This window comes from Carassius carassius, chromosome 1, assembly GCF_963082965.1.
Source record: "Carassius carassius chromosome 1, fCarCar2.1, whole genome shotgun sequence".
In the NCBI taxonomy this organism is placed as follows: domain Eukaryota; kingdom Metazoa; phylum Chordata; class Actinopteri; order Cypriniformes; family Cyprinidae; genus Carassius; species Carassius carassius.
The window spans coordinates 27229072-27245086 of NC_081755.1; the positions used below are offsets into that span (position 1 = coordinate 27229072).

A 16015-nucleotide genomic window follows, 5' to 3' on the forward strand; every position below is an offset into this window, starting at 1 on the left:
TTCCATTGAATAAAGGGCCTTAGCAAACAAATCAGGCAACGATCATTTAAAAAGTTGAGATACAACATTAAAACTTACTTTTGAAATTTATGTTTTATATATCAGTCCACATAACTTCCTGACGCCTTAATAGGTTTAAGGCTAATTAAGTTTCAGAGCATGATAATAATGTGCTTTATTTGTATTAATTATAGACTTCTGTAAAGTCAGTACCCAGTCAGCAGGGGACGCTGTTGACCACTGAGAGCGAGGTCATATAATGTGACGTAACCAAATTGAGGAGCTAATCACATTGCTCAAAGAAATGGCAACATGCTTTATTTTCAGTTTTGTAACATGCAAAAAAGATGCATAATAAAATAAAAAATTATTTAAAGTAGGTTAATCATTATTTATGGTTAAATCATGCTTGCTCAACGTTATTACTCTGTCGAAGAATAGCTTGGTATTTAAAAAGAGCAAAAGCTTGATATATAACTACAAACAGTGCAGAAGAAACAAATTATACAAACAGGTCATGGTAGTCAATGATGTTTTCTTTTATTTGTTATTACAGTATTGTAAATTGTACTTCATTCTCCAAAAAAATCAGACCATCCCCACCCAAACAAAGGGGCGTGGCCTGTGGCATGTCAGTCAAAGGTGGGAGGGGTCTCAAGGCTCTTACACTTAGTTTAAAAATGAAACCATATCCATCCACTGCTCTCAATGACATCCACACTGCAATCAGTGCAGAACCAAACCACCGTATCTAAAGCAGAAAACCGTTATGCTTTAAGCCGCATGAGTTTAACAAGCCTTCCGTTTCCCTTTAAACTCAGTTACTCTTTATTAATGATCTGACCTCTTGAGACATATATACAAGTTCCACCGATAATTCCTGAACAACATGACAAATTTAACAGAATTAAGAAGTAAATTACGTAGTCATTTATTTATGCTCAAAATACATGTAGTGAAATGTTTCCTCAGACTCTCTGCGGAACGGGCTTAGGATTCGTTACTCCACTGGCGTACTCAGTAAAAAGCTGATGGTTGCAAAATGAACCAAAAACCATTAAACAGTTATAATACTTAATTATAAAAAGAAATGCCGGTATCACTTAACATATATTAAGTGAATCCAAACGAATTTGGCAGCAAATGATGAGGTTTAAAGTCAGACTGTGCAAACCATGGATACACATGCATACTGCTCACATTCGCTTCAACGCATTCACACTCAAGGTAATGGACATGTCCTGGGTAAGGGATGACAGTTTCCTGTTCGGAAGGGCTTGATGATGTGGCACGTTGTGATTGGCCATGAGGACTGGAGGAGGTAAAATCAAAAGTAGCCCCTGTTTTGTTTCTTCCATTCTTTTTAGGCTCTCCCTAGTCCTCGCCTGCTTTCATCCCTCGCACAGACCCTTGGCTACGCATCTGAAATTAAAATAGATTTATTAATTATCTGTCACATGCATTATGTTTGTGGTAAGATGTTTTTTCAAATAAGAAATGAATACTTTTTTTCAATAAGGACATTATTGATCAAAGAAAAAATGTATCATGATTTTCCACAAAAATATTAATCTGTTTTAAACATTAATAACAATAAGAAAAGTTTCAGTAACACTTTACAGTAAGGTCTCATGATTCAATGTTAGTTAATGCATTAACTATAACTAACAATGAGCAGTACATTTGTTAAAGCATTCATTAATCTTTGATTAACATTAGCTAATAAAAATACAACTTCTTTGTCATTTCAAAATTTCAAGTGCAAATCTATTTAAAAATATTAACATACAACTTTTAATGTGAATGTATTAGTAAATGCTGATATTACGTAGCTTAGTTAATATGAATTAAAAGTACTTCTAATGTAAAATGAGGAAACATTATTGTAAAGTGTTATAAAGCAAGCTAGAAAAAATAATACCGTATTATCAGTATAAATAGAAAAGGGAGAAATTATTACTGTATAAATAAATAAATAAAGCCTTGGTGAGTGCACAAGAGACTTTTTAAACACATCAAAATGTATAAAGGTAAATCAGTAGCTAAACTCGAGAGGTTGAAGATCTGATTGTGAGAACTTGTCATATTACTATTTGTATTTGTAAGTTAAAATTTACACTCACAGCTCTGGTGTGAAAAGCTGAATCTTTCAATTTGCACACACAGACAATGATCAAAACACCCGTTTTGAATTGGAAGTTGTAGATTAATAGATACAAATGTTTAGAATGACATTCACACAAAGAAAATGACATATACACATGTTTACGACATATTTACTTTTGCACTTTACTTCAGGTTCGCTGCACAACATCAAGTCAGCACTTACAACCTCTCAGATCTGGAAGTACAAGTTCAAATCCTAGCGCTCTGACTTTTGCTACTCTTTTTGCAGTATTCTGTTGTAAAACTCACTTGTGCACTTGTTGTATATGCAGATGTGAGAGAGCAGAGCTGGGGGCGGGGCTTTGGTGCGAATGAAGACATTTTATTGGTCGATGCCCGACCAATGAACAACGCCAACTGTTTTCACTGAATATCCTTAGCTTTGACAGGATTTTAAGACACTGCATTCATTTTGCCATTCAGGTATTATCTGGTAGACAAATAATGCAACATATTTTATATGTATATCCCACTGCATATCACTGTACCAGAGTTGCAATATAATGCTGTTTTTATTATTTTTATGTTTTGTAAAAATAATTTTAACTTCTTCATTGGGTTAAATTCCTAATTTGCTTGTCAGTAATGAACCTTTTTAAATGCAACATTATTATTTATTTATTTTTTTTATAAAAATCGAGTGTTTAATAATGTCTAAATGTATATTAAACAGCAAAACCTAAAAATAAGCACTTATGACCAGAAATACTGTTTTGAGCAACTAGTAGAGCTAAATACATGTATTTATTAAACATCAACAAGACCATCTAGTGTTTAAGCAACGGAATTGCATATGAATATTATCTTTCTGGCCACCAAATGCCTCTAATTTAAAGCGTGCCTCTTTGCACTGGAATTTAAACCTAAATACTACAGTTATTGTAGTATAAATAATAACCATATTAGAAAATGTTATATTTCATAGGGTCATTCATGGACCATAATTATTGCACATATTAACTCACAGGACTGAGTTAACATGTAGTACAGTTTTTTTTACAAGTGAGTTTTGCAACAGAATACCGCAAAAAGAGTAGCAAAAGTCAGAGCGCTAGGATTTGAACTTGTACTTCCAGATCTGAGAGGTTGTAAGTGCCGACTTGATGTTGTGCAGCGAACCTGAGGTGCAAAAGTAAATATGTCGTAAACATGTGTGTATGTCATTTTCTTTGTGTGAATGTCATTCTACACATTTGTGACTATTAATCTACAACTTCCAATTCAAAACACGGGTGTTTTGATCATTGTCTGTGTGTGCAAATTGAAAGATTCAGCTTTTCACATCAGAGCTGTGAGTGTAAATTTTAACTTACAAATACAAATATTAATATGACAAGTTCTCACAATCAGATCTTCAACCTCTCGAGTTTAGCTACTGATTTACCTCCATAAAAATGACCCAAGTCTAGCTTTATGTCACACAAAACCGGTAAGACTGTAATTGCCGGTATAAATAATCTCCACTCATTTTCTGCAGTCATTCTGCTGATGTGGGAAGAACTGAATTTGCATGGTTCCTACAGATACACACACCTGGTCCAGCTCCCTCTGTGTTTCTTCCTCCATCCTACGAATGTCATCCATAGTGAGGTCCACCCAGCGGTCCAGCCAACAAAAGAGTTGTCGATGGAAATTAGTGAAAAGCCTTTTCTCCTGCTACTCCAACACAGAGAGATGGGGTTGATATTAGTACAAGAGCACGAATAAAGACCTGACAAGAGCTATCAAATCAACAAACTTATATCAAAATAGTGCAGCATTGTTTGTTTTTTAACAGTATTCCAGCTTCTGTGGCTATTTTCATGGTGAGACTTTAGTTTAGGGACCAATTCGCAATCAGGGCTGGGACGATAAATCGATGCAGAATCGATGACTCAGGTGAGCTGTTGTTGAAAGTAAACTAGTACAGTAGAAACCAGAAAGCTGAGCCTTTCTGTGCTGGTGCCATATGAAAACCTTCTGCGCTGCTGGGTCACCTTATGAATGAAGTTCTCCACACGTCCCTGCAGACCCCACCAGCGGAAATGAACAGTCACCAGCTTGTACGCTGTCATGTAGGGACAGTTACCATTATGAAGCTCTTTCTGCGAGACACAGAGAGAGGGGTGGGTGCACGAGGAACAGATATTGTAGATAACCACTCATTTGGATTCAAAGTTCAATAGAATCAATGTGAACAGAAACTGTGCATACAAGACAACATTAGCAATGTGCTCTGAAAAAAATAAAATCCAAAATGTCACGAAATGTTGATTTCAAATAAACTTCTTTCAGTACTTGAAAGTATCAATAAAAAAGTAGCTTACTGTAATTAAAATGGAAAGCTGTTAAACCTAGTACCATGCCAGCCACCACAGATATATTTAGAATCAGAATGAATCAGAATGAGCTTTATTGCCAGGTATGTTCACACATACGAGTAATTTGTTTTCGTGACAGAAGCTCCGCAGTGCAACATAATGACAGTGACAGAACAAAAAACACAAAATGGAATAAAAAAAATTTAAAAATACAAATAGGTAAGTAAAGAACGAAAATATACAAATTGACAATGTATGCAGGTATATTACAATGAGCATTATGTATGTACAGGTATATTATGTGCAAAAAATGTAAGTGTACGCTAAGTATGTGTGTTAGATAAATAAGTGTATGTATATATAAATATAAATAGTGAAGTGAGATGGATTGCCTGAGGGAAGAAACTGTTCCTGTGTCTGGTCGTTCTGGTTCTCAGTGCTCTGTAGCGTCAACCAGATGGCAACAGTTCAAAGAGGGACAACAGTTTTAATGACAACAGGGACAACAGTTTTAAGGTGACAATCAAGTGAAAAAACAGAAAACAAAATAAATGACTTAACCATATATACATATCACGTGTGATAAACAAAAATCTAACTAAATCAGGCATAAAGAAGGATCTTCACCCATTAACAAAACATGCCCATAATGTCCAGCAGTCACATTTTACTGTTCTTCACTGAATTTTCACAGACAAAATCCAGTTATTTCAATAGAAATCCACACGATCTGGAATTTGAGGGCAAATGAATTCCCCACGTGGGTTTGGTGTGAAAGTGAATTCTGTGTGTGCTGTGCATCTTAGGCAATGGACCTTTCTCCGAAATGTGACCAAAGTAGAAGTGTGTTTTCTATATACCGTATTTACCGGACTATAAGTCGCACTTTTTTTCATAGTTTGGCTGGTCCTGCGAATTATAGTCAGGTGCGACTTATTTATCAAAATTAATTTGACATGAACCAAGAGAAATGAACAGAGAGAAAACATTACCGTCTCCAGCCGCCAGGGGGCGCTCTATGCTGCTCAGTGCTCCTGTAGTCTACACTGAAGACATAGAGCGCCCTCTCGCGGCTGGAGACGGTAATGTTTTCTCTTGGTTCTTGGTTCTAAATAAATGCGACTTATAGTCCAGTGCGACTTATGTTTTTTCCCTCGTCAAGACGTATTTTTGGACTGATGCGACTTATACTCAGGTGTGACTTATAGTCCTAAAAATACGGTAGGCAGCACTCATCAAGGCAGCTCACTAAGGCTTGACAAAATTCATACGTGTGAAGATGGCCTGTTTGTGTACCTTCCATTCAGGTCCCAGAGGTCCTCTGCCAGTTTTCTCCGAGTGGTAGACAGCAGGGTCCTCTTCTGGTTTATAGTCCTGACAGACAAATGAAACCGAGATGGAGGGATGAACAAATTGTAGTGGATGACGAAGGAAGAGGAGCAATACTAAAAGCAAAAAAGTAGGTCAACAGAGGAATCTGTGCTTATGATTTGATCTCAATATGTAGGATTTTAATGAACTCAACAGGAGGTAGAACAAGATTAAGGCTGCGTCTCATTTCTCTGTCTTAGCCCTTACCCTTACCCCTCCCCCTCGGTTTTGCGCGTTCATGTGAGGGGAAGTGGCGTCTCAATTCTCATTCTGATCAAGGGCTAGGGCCAAGGCGAAGGGCTACATAGCCCTTGAAACGAAGTTTGCAGAGGACCACACTTGAAAGAGAGGGGTAACAACGTATAATTTTTTCAAGAAGTGCCAACATCAAGCTTTTTTATGGCTGAGCGTCGTACTGTGAAGGAGTCGCACAAATGTAATTTTCATCAGTTTAATTGACATTATAATTATGACACTCGTGTTTTAGGATACTTTAATACAATGTTTAAGCGATTTTAATTGTAATGTTTTTGTTTTGAATCGCTAGTTAACCGCTAGCTAGCAGCTATATTTGTCGAGCAAAGCTAACATTAATTTTTATCTGTATCCTTGACATGACACTTCATATGTTTTTTAGGGGAAATTAGTGTGAAGTGAATTTTCGTGACATTACTCGTTATTCCTTGATTGATTTGACCGGTGGACACAATCTTCTTCTACGGTGTCTTTGATTGATGGCACACAAGCGTGCAAAGATAAAGAGAGCCCAGGAAATCGACATCACAACCTGAGACGACGGCATCTTCGTTTGTTTATGTCAATGCTTGTCGCCTCTGTTGACGTAGCAGCCAGATAGTGGCAAGGGAAGATGACGATCGAGTGGCGTCTCATTTCTTAGTGGAACGCTCTACCCCTACCCCCCTTCACTCGGTATCGAGAAGCAAGGGGAAGACGCAGACAAAGTGGTAAGGGGAAGGGGAAGGGGTAAGACAGAGAAATGAGATTGGCCCTAAGTCTGCAGAGCGTCTTTAGCAATAATACAAATTGGGGATCTACAGTTCCACACAGAGACAGAAAGGAACTTTTCTCCTTCAACTCACCACATCATCCACCTGAGAGCGATCAGCTATATCGATCGGCACGATCTCAATATCATCCCACTCCTCATGAGGAAGACCGTGAGGCTGCATGAGAGGAAGAAGAAAACATTCAAATAAAGACAGTTTCAGTGGGATTTACTCCCAAATTGCCCTTTTCATACAACAGGATCAAATAACATTTGACCTCTCTTCTATTCTTGCATCTACCGCGAATAAAGCCTATAACCACAGTGACAATGGCTAAACTTGGTCATTAAAAATTCTCAAGTCCATAACACAGGAAGGTCTTATCAAATTGAACATGTTATTTATAAAACAAATCCAATTAAGGCACAAGTTCATTCATCAACCCACCATCTTAATTGACCAACAGCAGATTCTGATGTCTAATGACTAAAAGAAACGGTGGAGGACGCTCTGGTTGAAAGACTGTAGCCTCTGAGTTATTTGGCATCATGTAAAGGTGCTGATGATGAACTGTGTATTAACACTCACATTCTCAGTTGTTCCCATGTCTGGTTTATGCCAGGTTTCAATCTTAATGAAAAAATCATCCTTCATGTATTCATTCTGAAAAGCAAAAATCACAGGGGGAGCTTGACAAACTGAATCCATTTTTAAAACAGTGTTTAGATCAAACAGTGAGACATGCTGACTAAACTCTGATTCAGCAAAATACAACCTGTGAGGAGTCTAGGGTGATCTCAGAGTGAGATGATTTCAAAAATACACTTACTGTAACGACTGCGGTGGTCCGTAATCGATTCAGTTGTGGGAATGAGGAGAACAATGATATGGACGATGAGAAGAGAGATTTTATTTGTATAGATCAGTAATTTAACAATGCATTACATGCAAAAGAAAAATGGTTGAATTATGCACTCTCATTCATGTATAATCACTTAGTCAAACATGCACAAAATAATTAGTATTTACTAACTTGTGCGACAGTATGGGTAGGCGTTCCAGGCTTTCTCGTGAAATACCAGGGCTCCTTCGGGAGCAAACATCTGAATAAAACCAGGAACCTTGCTGAAAAAGACAATATTAATTTATTTATAATATTACTGGTGAATAATTGTAAAACAGAGAAGCCAACACAAGGGCTGCATGTCATTAATTATAAGACTCAGAAGAGCAATTACACAAATGCTTGTCTTTTCTAACAGTTGTTTTGTATATTAGCTTAAACAATGCCATTAATGAGAATAAGATTATGAATATTATCTTCAAACATAATATTTGTTTGGTAAAAAAAAGCTAACACAATAAAACATTCATGAAGGGGTCAAATAATTAATGAAGATCAATTTTAACAAAAAAAAAAAACAAAACAATGGTTCTTAGGATGTGAGTATTTCATATACATATTGGTAGGGACAAGATCTCATATTTGTTTTGTTATAATAATTACTGTTATAATTCTCTGTGTTGTTACAATTTATTTTCTAATAATTTATTATGTTACCATTTCTTTGTTTTGTGAATTTTGTGTTTCATAACTGTTTTACTGCTTACATTTATGACCCTGACCACAAAACCAGTCATAAGGGTCCATTTTTTGAAGTTGAGAATTATACATCATCTGAAAGCTGAATAAATAAGCTTTCCATTGGTGTATGATTTGTTAGGATAGGACAGTATTTGGAGAGATCCAACTATTTGAAAATCTGGAATCTGAGGGTGAAAAAAATCTAAATATTGAGAAAATCACCTTTGAAGTTGACCAAATGAAGTTCATGGCAAAGCATTACTTATCAAAAAGGTTTTGATATATTTACGGTAGGAAATTTACAAAATATTTGCATGGAATATGATCTTTACTTACTTTCGTAATGATTTCTGGCATAAAAGAAAAATCATTTTGACCCATACAATTGTTGTATTGTTGGCTATTGCTACAAATATACCTGTGCGACTTATGACTGGATTTGTGCTCCAGAGTCTCATTTTGCAGAAAAGACTATTATTGTGACTTAACCCATGTAATTTGACATCATGTCCCATCTTTCAGTGAAATATATATTTCTTTAAACCAGGCAATGTCCAAATGTTTTTGTTTGTTTGTTTTTAAGCCAAGACAAAGTGTGAAAAGTGTGGAACTTGCCCTAGTCTTTCCTGTACACTACTTGTCAAAAGACTTTTTAATGTCTCTATGCTCACCAAGGCTGCATTTATTTTATGAAAAACACACCAAAGACTATTGTGAAATAAAATGTATTCTTATATTCATGATAAATGTTTTCTATTAGAATATATTTTAAAACAATTTATTCCTGTGATGGCAAAGCTGAATTGTCACACATTCTCTCCCAGATAATTCTAGTATGATAACTTGAAGCTCAGGAAATTAATAATTTTGTCATTATCAATGTTGAAAAAAGTTGTGCTGCTCAATATCTGTGTGGAAACTGTAATACATATTTTTAGGATTCTTTGATGAACAGAAAGTAAAACAAAAAAAAAACAGCATTTATTTGAAATAGATCATTTTGTAACGATGTAAAAGTCTTATACATCTGAACAATTCAATAACAACAAATAAACAACATATAAACAAATAAACAAATAAAAATACTGACCCCAAGTTAACAGTAGTGTATATTTCAATAGTTTAGTAAGTGTATCTGTTAAAAAGCAGTCGTCGCTGGCGCTGCCAGAGGTTCCCACAACATCTTACTGATAAAGTGAAGTCAACATGACCGAAGCATTTCCACATGCTCTCACCTGTGTATGTGGTAGATCTTGTGAGTGTACTGGCCCTTCTCTCCGTCCTTCTCATAAGGTTCATTTCGGAGGACCTCGATCCCTTCTCCTCCCCCTGTGTTGTTCTTACTGGCCTCTGCAACCGAGTACAGTTGGCCAACCTGGTACTGAGAGGGGAGCGAAGGGGTGGTACATAAATAACTAGTGGCAGCTGTCTGCCAGTTCACAGCACAATAGAAACAAACAATGTAATGCAGAAGAGCTGCTGCTGACTCCATTAAAGTGAAGGGAGCTGTCTGGATATTTAGCAGAAACACAGATCCCCATTGAGCACAGACGACACATCAGCCGGTTCCTGTAGAAGCAGTGACTCTTACCTCTTCTACTGAACATGGCAGCAGCACCTGGCTGAACAGAGAAGTGAACAGAGGTTAAACTCAGCTCTGGATCATTATTTCTCTATTACCATTGACACTACATCACGGCGCGCCTGTATAACGGGCGTGTCGTTAGCTGGCCCCGCTTTATTTAGCAATAAACCGGCACTTTGACAAGCAGCGGAGCCTGAACTCAATATAATATTCTTATTAAACACTCAAACTGTCATGCGTTGATGAATAGCGGCGCTGGTGGAGACGTGGTCCATTAAACACACTATAATGCTGTATCAGGCAGGCTAAGCGGCTAGCCCCCCTCCAAATCACGGGCATAAAATCACCTATTTATTATGCCATATGGAAAATTGCTTAAAAACGGCAGCCTGGACCGTAAAATATAGCGCAACTGAATCCAGTAAATGAATACAGTAAAAGCCACTCACTATTGCTTGACGAGTACCATCCCGATTCTGCACAGAACGGTAAAATCAACAACAGGCTGCGGTCGCCGGAAGTGAGCCCCGCGCGTCATCTGCGAGAGGGGCGTGAGGAGGACACGCACGCTGGGGCTTGAGCACAGAGACCATGATGGGAAGGGAATTTTATGGGATAGGGATGGTCTGCAAACCTGACAAATGGTCCTTCAAATCTTCATGTCATAAGCCCCTTTCACACTGCCATTCCGGCAAATACACGGGTAAAGTGTTCCGGCAATTCCCGGGTCGCTAGATTTTGCACTTTCACACTACCAGTTATTAGCCGGGATATGTGCGTGCTTTCACACACAACCAGTAAAGATCCCGTAACGACACGTGACATCAGGGCGTGACGTGTAATGTACGAGTCGAAAACGTTAGGCACGTTATACTTTCACTGAAGCAAGCGAACGATCTCGGCGTCAGCGCGGAAAGTGAGGAACTAGCTGATCTCTGCTTCATTACAGTTTGCACATATTTTTTTGTCGCGCGAATGTTGATCTTCCTTCAAAACACCCGTTAAAAGAGTCGCGCGATAACACGCGTCATCACTTCGACACGGCATTAGATCTGGCTTTTGTTCACACAGCGCTCTTCCCGGGTCGAACCCGGCAATGTTACTAGGTCCCCGACCCGGGTTCAATGCTGGAATCAATCCCAGGACGTGGTTGCTTTCACACAGAAGGAGGATATAGATAGATACACTTAAGCCCCTGTCACACTGCACGTCGGACCCGGCATATTGCCGGAACATTGCCGGGTCGCCTTCTGTGTGAAAGCAACCACGTCCCGGGATTGATTCCGGCATTGAACCCGGGTCGGGGACCTAGTAAAATTGTCGGATTCAACCCGGGACGAGCGCTGTGTTAACAAAAGCCAGATCTAATGTTGTGTCGAAGTGATGCGCGACTCTTTTCCTGCTGTTTTGAAGGAAGATCAACGTTCGCGACGAAAAAATATGTGCAATGTAATGAAGCAGAGATCAGTTAGTTCCTCTCTTTCCGTGCTTATGCCGAGATCGTTCGCTTGCTTCAATGAAAGTATAACGTGCCTAATGTTTTTGACTCGTACATTACACGTCACGCCCTGATGTCAAGTGTCGTTACGGGATCTTTCCGGGTTGTGTGTGAAAGCACCCACATATCCCGGGTCAGCACTGGCAGTGTGTAAAGCCCCTTTCTCACTGCACGTCCGACCCGGCCTTCTGTGTGAAAGTAACCACGTCCCAGGATTGATTCCGGCACTGAACCCGGGTCGGGGACCTAGTAACATTGCTGGGTTCAACCCGGGACGAGTACTGTGTGAACAAAAGCCAAATCCAATGGCGTGTCGAAGTGATGACGCGTGTTATTGCGCGACTCTTTTACCGGCTGTTTTGAAGGAAGATTCAACGTTCGCGACGAAAAAATATGTGCAAACTGTAATGAAGCAGAGATCAGTTTGTTCCTCACTTTCCGCGCTGACGCCGAGATCGTTCGCTTGCTTCAGTGAAAGTATAACGTGCCTAACGTTTTCGACTCGTACATTACACGTCACGCCCTGATGTCACCTCGTTACATTTCTCAAAAACTTTCTTCTTGTCGTCCTCACTGATCTTTCCTTTCAGGTTCTCATCTTCCACACTGTTCTTCATGTTGAAGGCGTAGGACTCCAGAGAGTTTTTGGCAGCGATCTTCTCTCTCTGCAGAGCGTCTTCAGCTTTGTATTTGTCTGCGTCCTGCACCATCCTCTCGATCTCCTCTTTACTCAGTCTGCCCTTATCATTGGTGATGGTGATCTTGTTCTCTTTTCCGGTGCTTTTGTCCACCGCCGACACATTTAGGATTCCGTTGGCGTCGATGTCAAAGGTGACTTCGATCTGCGGGACTCCACGTGGAGCAGGTGGGATTCCTGTCAGCTCAAATTTACCCAGCAGGTTGTTGTCTTTTGTCATGGCCCTCTTTCCCTCGTAGACCTGGATCAGGACACCGGGCTGGTTGTCTGAGTAGGTGCTGAAGGTCTGGGTCTGTTTGGTGGGGATGGTGGTGTTGCGTTTGATGAGGGCCGTCATGACTCCACCTGCGGTTTCAATACCCAGGGACAGAGGAGCCACATCCAGCAGCAGCAGGTCCTGGACGTTTCCAGATGTGTCTCCCATGAGGATGGCCGCTTGGACCGCGGCACCATAAGCCACTGCCTCATCTGGGTTGATGCTCTTGTTCAAGTCTCTGCCGTTGAAGAAATCCTGCAGAAGCTTCTGGATCTTTGGGATTCTTGTCGATCCTCCGACCAACACAATGTCATTGATCAGAGACTTGTCCATCTTGGTGACTCTCTGGGCTTTTTCCACAGGTTCCAGTGTTCCTCTGAAGAGGTCTGAGCACATCTCTTCAAAGCGCGCTGTGGTGATGGACGTGTAGAAGTCGATGCCCTTATACAGTGAGTCGATCTCAATGCTGGCCTGAGAGTCCGCCCAGATGAGTGTCTCCAGCCGTGGCCTTCACCTCAAAGATGCCATCTTCAATGGTCAGGATGGACACATCAAAGGTGCCTCCTCCCAGGTCAAAGATCAGCACGTTGCGCTCTGAAGCTTTGCCGAGGCCGTAGGCAATGGCTGCATCTGTGGGCTCGTTGATGATTCTCAGGACATTCAGTCCAGCGATCACTCCAGTGTCTTTAGTCGCTTGTCTCTGGGAGTCATTGAAATAGGCAGGAACTGTGATAACTGCATTTGTCACCTTATATCCCAGGTAAGCCCCTGCAATCTCCTTCCTCTTCACCAGGACCATAGAGGAGATCTCTTCGGGATAAAAAGGTCTTGTTTTCTCCCTTGTATTCAACTTGAACTTTCGGCTTCCCTCCATCACTGACGACTCGGAAAGACCAGTGCTTCATGTCAGACTGCACAACTGGGTCATCAAACTTTCTACCGATCAGCCTCTTGGCATCAAACACGGTGTTGTTGGGATTCATGGCCACCTGGTTTTTAGCTGCAATCTCCAATGAGCCTTTCAGTGTCTGTGAAGGCAACATAGCTGGGTGTTGTTCTGTATCCTTGTTCGTTGGCGATGATCTCCCCTTTTCTATGCTGTAACACCCCCACACAGGAGTAGGTGGTGCCCAGGTCAATCCCAATAGCAACTCCTTTTGCAGATGACATCTTTTTCACAGGTAGTTTTCAAATAAACACTGAAAATGAAGTGAATTTGCGCAGCTTCTCAGTTAACAATGGCTCTGTGTAGTAACAGCTGCTCTATGTGAAATCATGCACCTGAGGGAATTTACCGCTGATTAGAGAACCGGCTTTACTGACGAGATGCGCATAACGATCGACCGATCGTGATCGGAGCAGCCCTAGTAAATAGTGTTCACAACGTGTTAAACAAACAGTAGCTAGTATCTAATCTGTGAGACACAAATAGCAGATAAACACTTAATAGTAAGCGAATTAATAAAGAAAAACGGAACAAGAATAATACAGAAATATGCTTACCTTAAAATGCTGTAGAAGTACTGTAGCTTCTTCAGCAGATTTAGATTTCCTCAGAGAAAGTCGTTGTCACTTTCGCTTTTCTCAGTAATTGTATTTGTCGGTCCTGTAGAAAACACTGATGCTCCCAACCTGCGCTCGCTGCTGTTTAAATACACAAGTCTATCTCATTCTTTCATGTTCTAAACAATCCTGGAAAGCTCGTGCCGAATTCACCAATGAAAGGCTCAAAACACAGAAAGTTCCGCCAATGGTTGCTATGAGAGCCTAAAGGAACCTTCATACACTTTCTGGAGCATTCGCTAAGATTCTAGTCTTAAAATAAATAAATAATCAAAAGTTTACTTGTATAGGCGTAGGCTGCATGCATGTAGCCTATGTCACCATCATCATTAACATTAAGTCATCGATTTAATCTGTAACTAAAACACAGATTGGACGGTCAATCATACAACGCTTTAAAATAAATTTATAATAAATAATTAAACAAAACATTGTATAATTTTTTATGAATATTGTTGCCGTTTCATTTTCATCTTTTTTCCCCCAGTATGATGAATTTTCGAGGTAGCCTATAATTAATTATATCTTTATCATCCAGACAGAGCATGATCAATGATATGCCTGGAATGACTGACATTCATAACTCACTTTCGCGAGTCAAACGTGATTACAAGATAAATAAATGGAGAACAAATGATTTCATGAAAGCTATTGTTTGCCTAGTTTGTCATTTTATTAAGTGTTAACTTGTTTTGTTGAGCTGTAGTCAATGGAGGGCACTAAAGGCACGTGAACCAAAGACAATGGTTTGTTTTTTTTCACATAAAAACACACCTGTGTGTTCATGAGGGAGTGAAACCGCAAGAGAATATTAACCATTAGAAAATATTATTTCTTGTAATTTCACAACTTCAAATAGCATGCATAGCCATCTTTATATTAAAGATAACTGCCTTGCAAATCTGGAAAAGGTTTTCTCAGACATTTCAAATGGTGTGATCAATAAACCAAAAACATTTTTTTTAAATAGTTAACAGCATCGCCTGCTTTATTTATTAAGATTGTCTGGTTACAGACAACAACCTCTCAATTAAGCTTGTTAAAGAAATCTGGTGGTTTTTATTGCTACGGCCCACGGGGCTGTTTGTACTTTAAGATATGGTCTGCAGTATAATACCAATGTTAAAGCAAATCTACTGACTTTTACTTGCAAATGATCCTCATAAGATTCAGTATATATATATATATATATATATATATATGAAGAGTCCAGATGCAAAAACCTCTAAGTCCCATCTGAAATTTTCATCTAAAATTAGGATTTTTATTAAGCTCCTATATATATATATATATATAAACAATGATTGTAAACAGCTAAAGATCAAAAGGGATTTGTAAATAATAATTCGTAATAACAATAATAATCAGGTTTTTATTATCAATGTAATTATATTTAAGAATGCCCTTAGGTATTATTTTCTTTAAGACTGCTTAGGGGTAGAAACAATAATAAATTAAAATATTTCAATAAAATTGTACAGATGGTCTCTTAAATATAAAAAAGAGGCTATGGCTTAGCTCATGATCACAGTCATGAATGTGTCTTTTGCTATAGTAAAAACATTCTTTATATTTAACATTGAATGCACACCTCAATACAATCACAAAGCCTCTGATCCGATCTCTGATGACAATACAAGCTCATCATCATAACCTATACCAGAAGAATATGAAATTCTGTGGGAAAACGGTTGCCTTTTTTCTACTCTGCTGGAAGACTGCAATGTTTACTGTGTGAGGAGAAGAAAGTGTACTTTAAGCCGAGTCGGCGTACTTAAGGCTAATGAATGTTTATTTGTGCTTTATTGCCCTTTAGAGCTCAAATTCCTTACTTCTTTGATGTAAACAAAAATAAACAGAATATGCTATTGGCATTTCCCTGCAAATTTTCCATGGGTACACAGTAGAACACGCTCTGAATATACACAATGTAAAAGGGCGAGTGGGAGTACCATAGGGTTGAAAAAATGTCTGATGCAGGACAGTT

General features: G+C 39.1%; 1 protein-coding gene and 1 pseudogene across 1 annotated transcript; both read right to left on the reverse strand.

Moving 5' to 3' along the window:
* Positions 1-515: 515 nt before the first annotated feature.
* On the reverse strand, positions 516-10604 carry LOC132143413 (phosphatidylinositol transfer protein beta isoform-like). The gene is made up of 11 exons (XM_059553605.1): positions 10464-10604; positions 10021-10051; positions 9665-9810; positions 7878-7969; positions 7674-7681; positions 7433-7507; positions 6938-7021; positions 5763-5840; positions 4143-4250; positions 3700-3822; positions 516-1422 (listed from the first exon to the last, which is right to left on the reverse strand). The coding sequence occupies exons 1-11, from the start codon at positions 10550-10552 to the stop codon at positions 1375-1377; spliced, it is 882 nt and encodes a 293-aa protein (XP_059409588.1). The 5' UTR covers positions 10553-10604; the 3' UTR covers positions 516-1374.
* Positions 10605-12021: 1417 nt separating this feature from the next.
* LOC132122021 (heat shock 70 kDa protein-like) lies at positions 12022-13635 on the reverse strand (annotated as a pseudogene).
* Positions 13636-16015: the final 2380 nt, after the last annotated feature.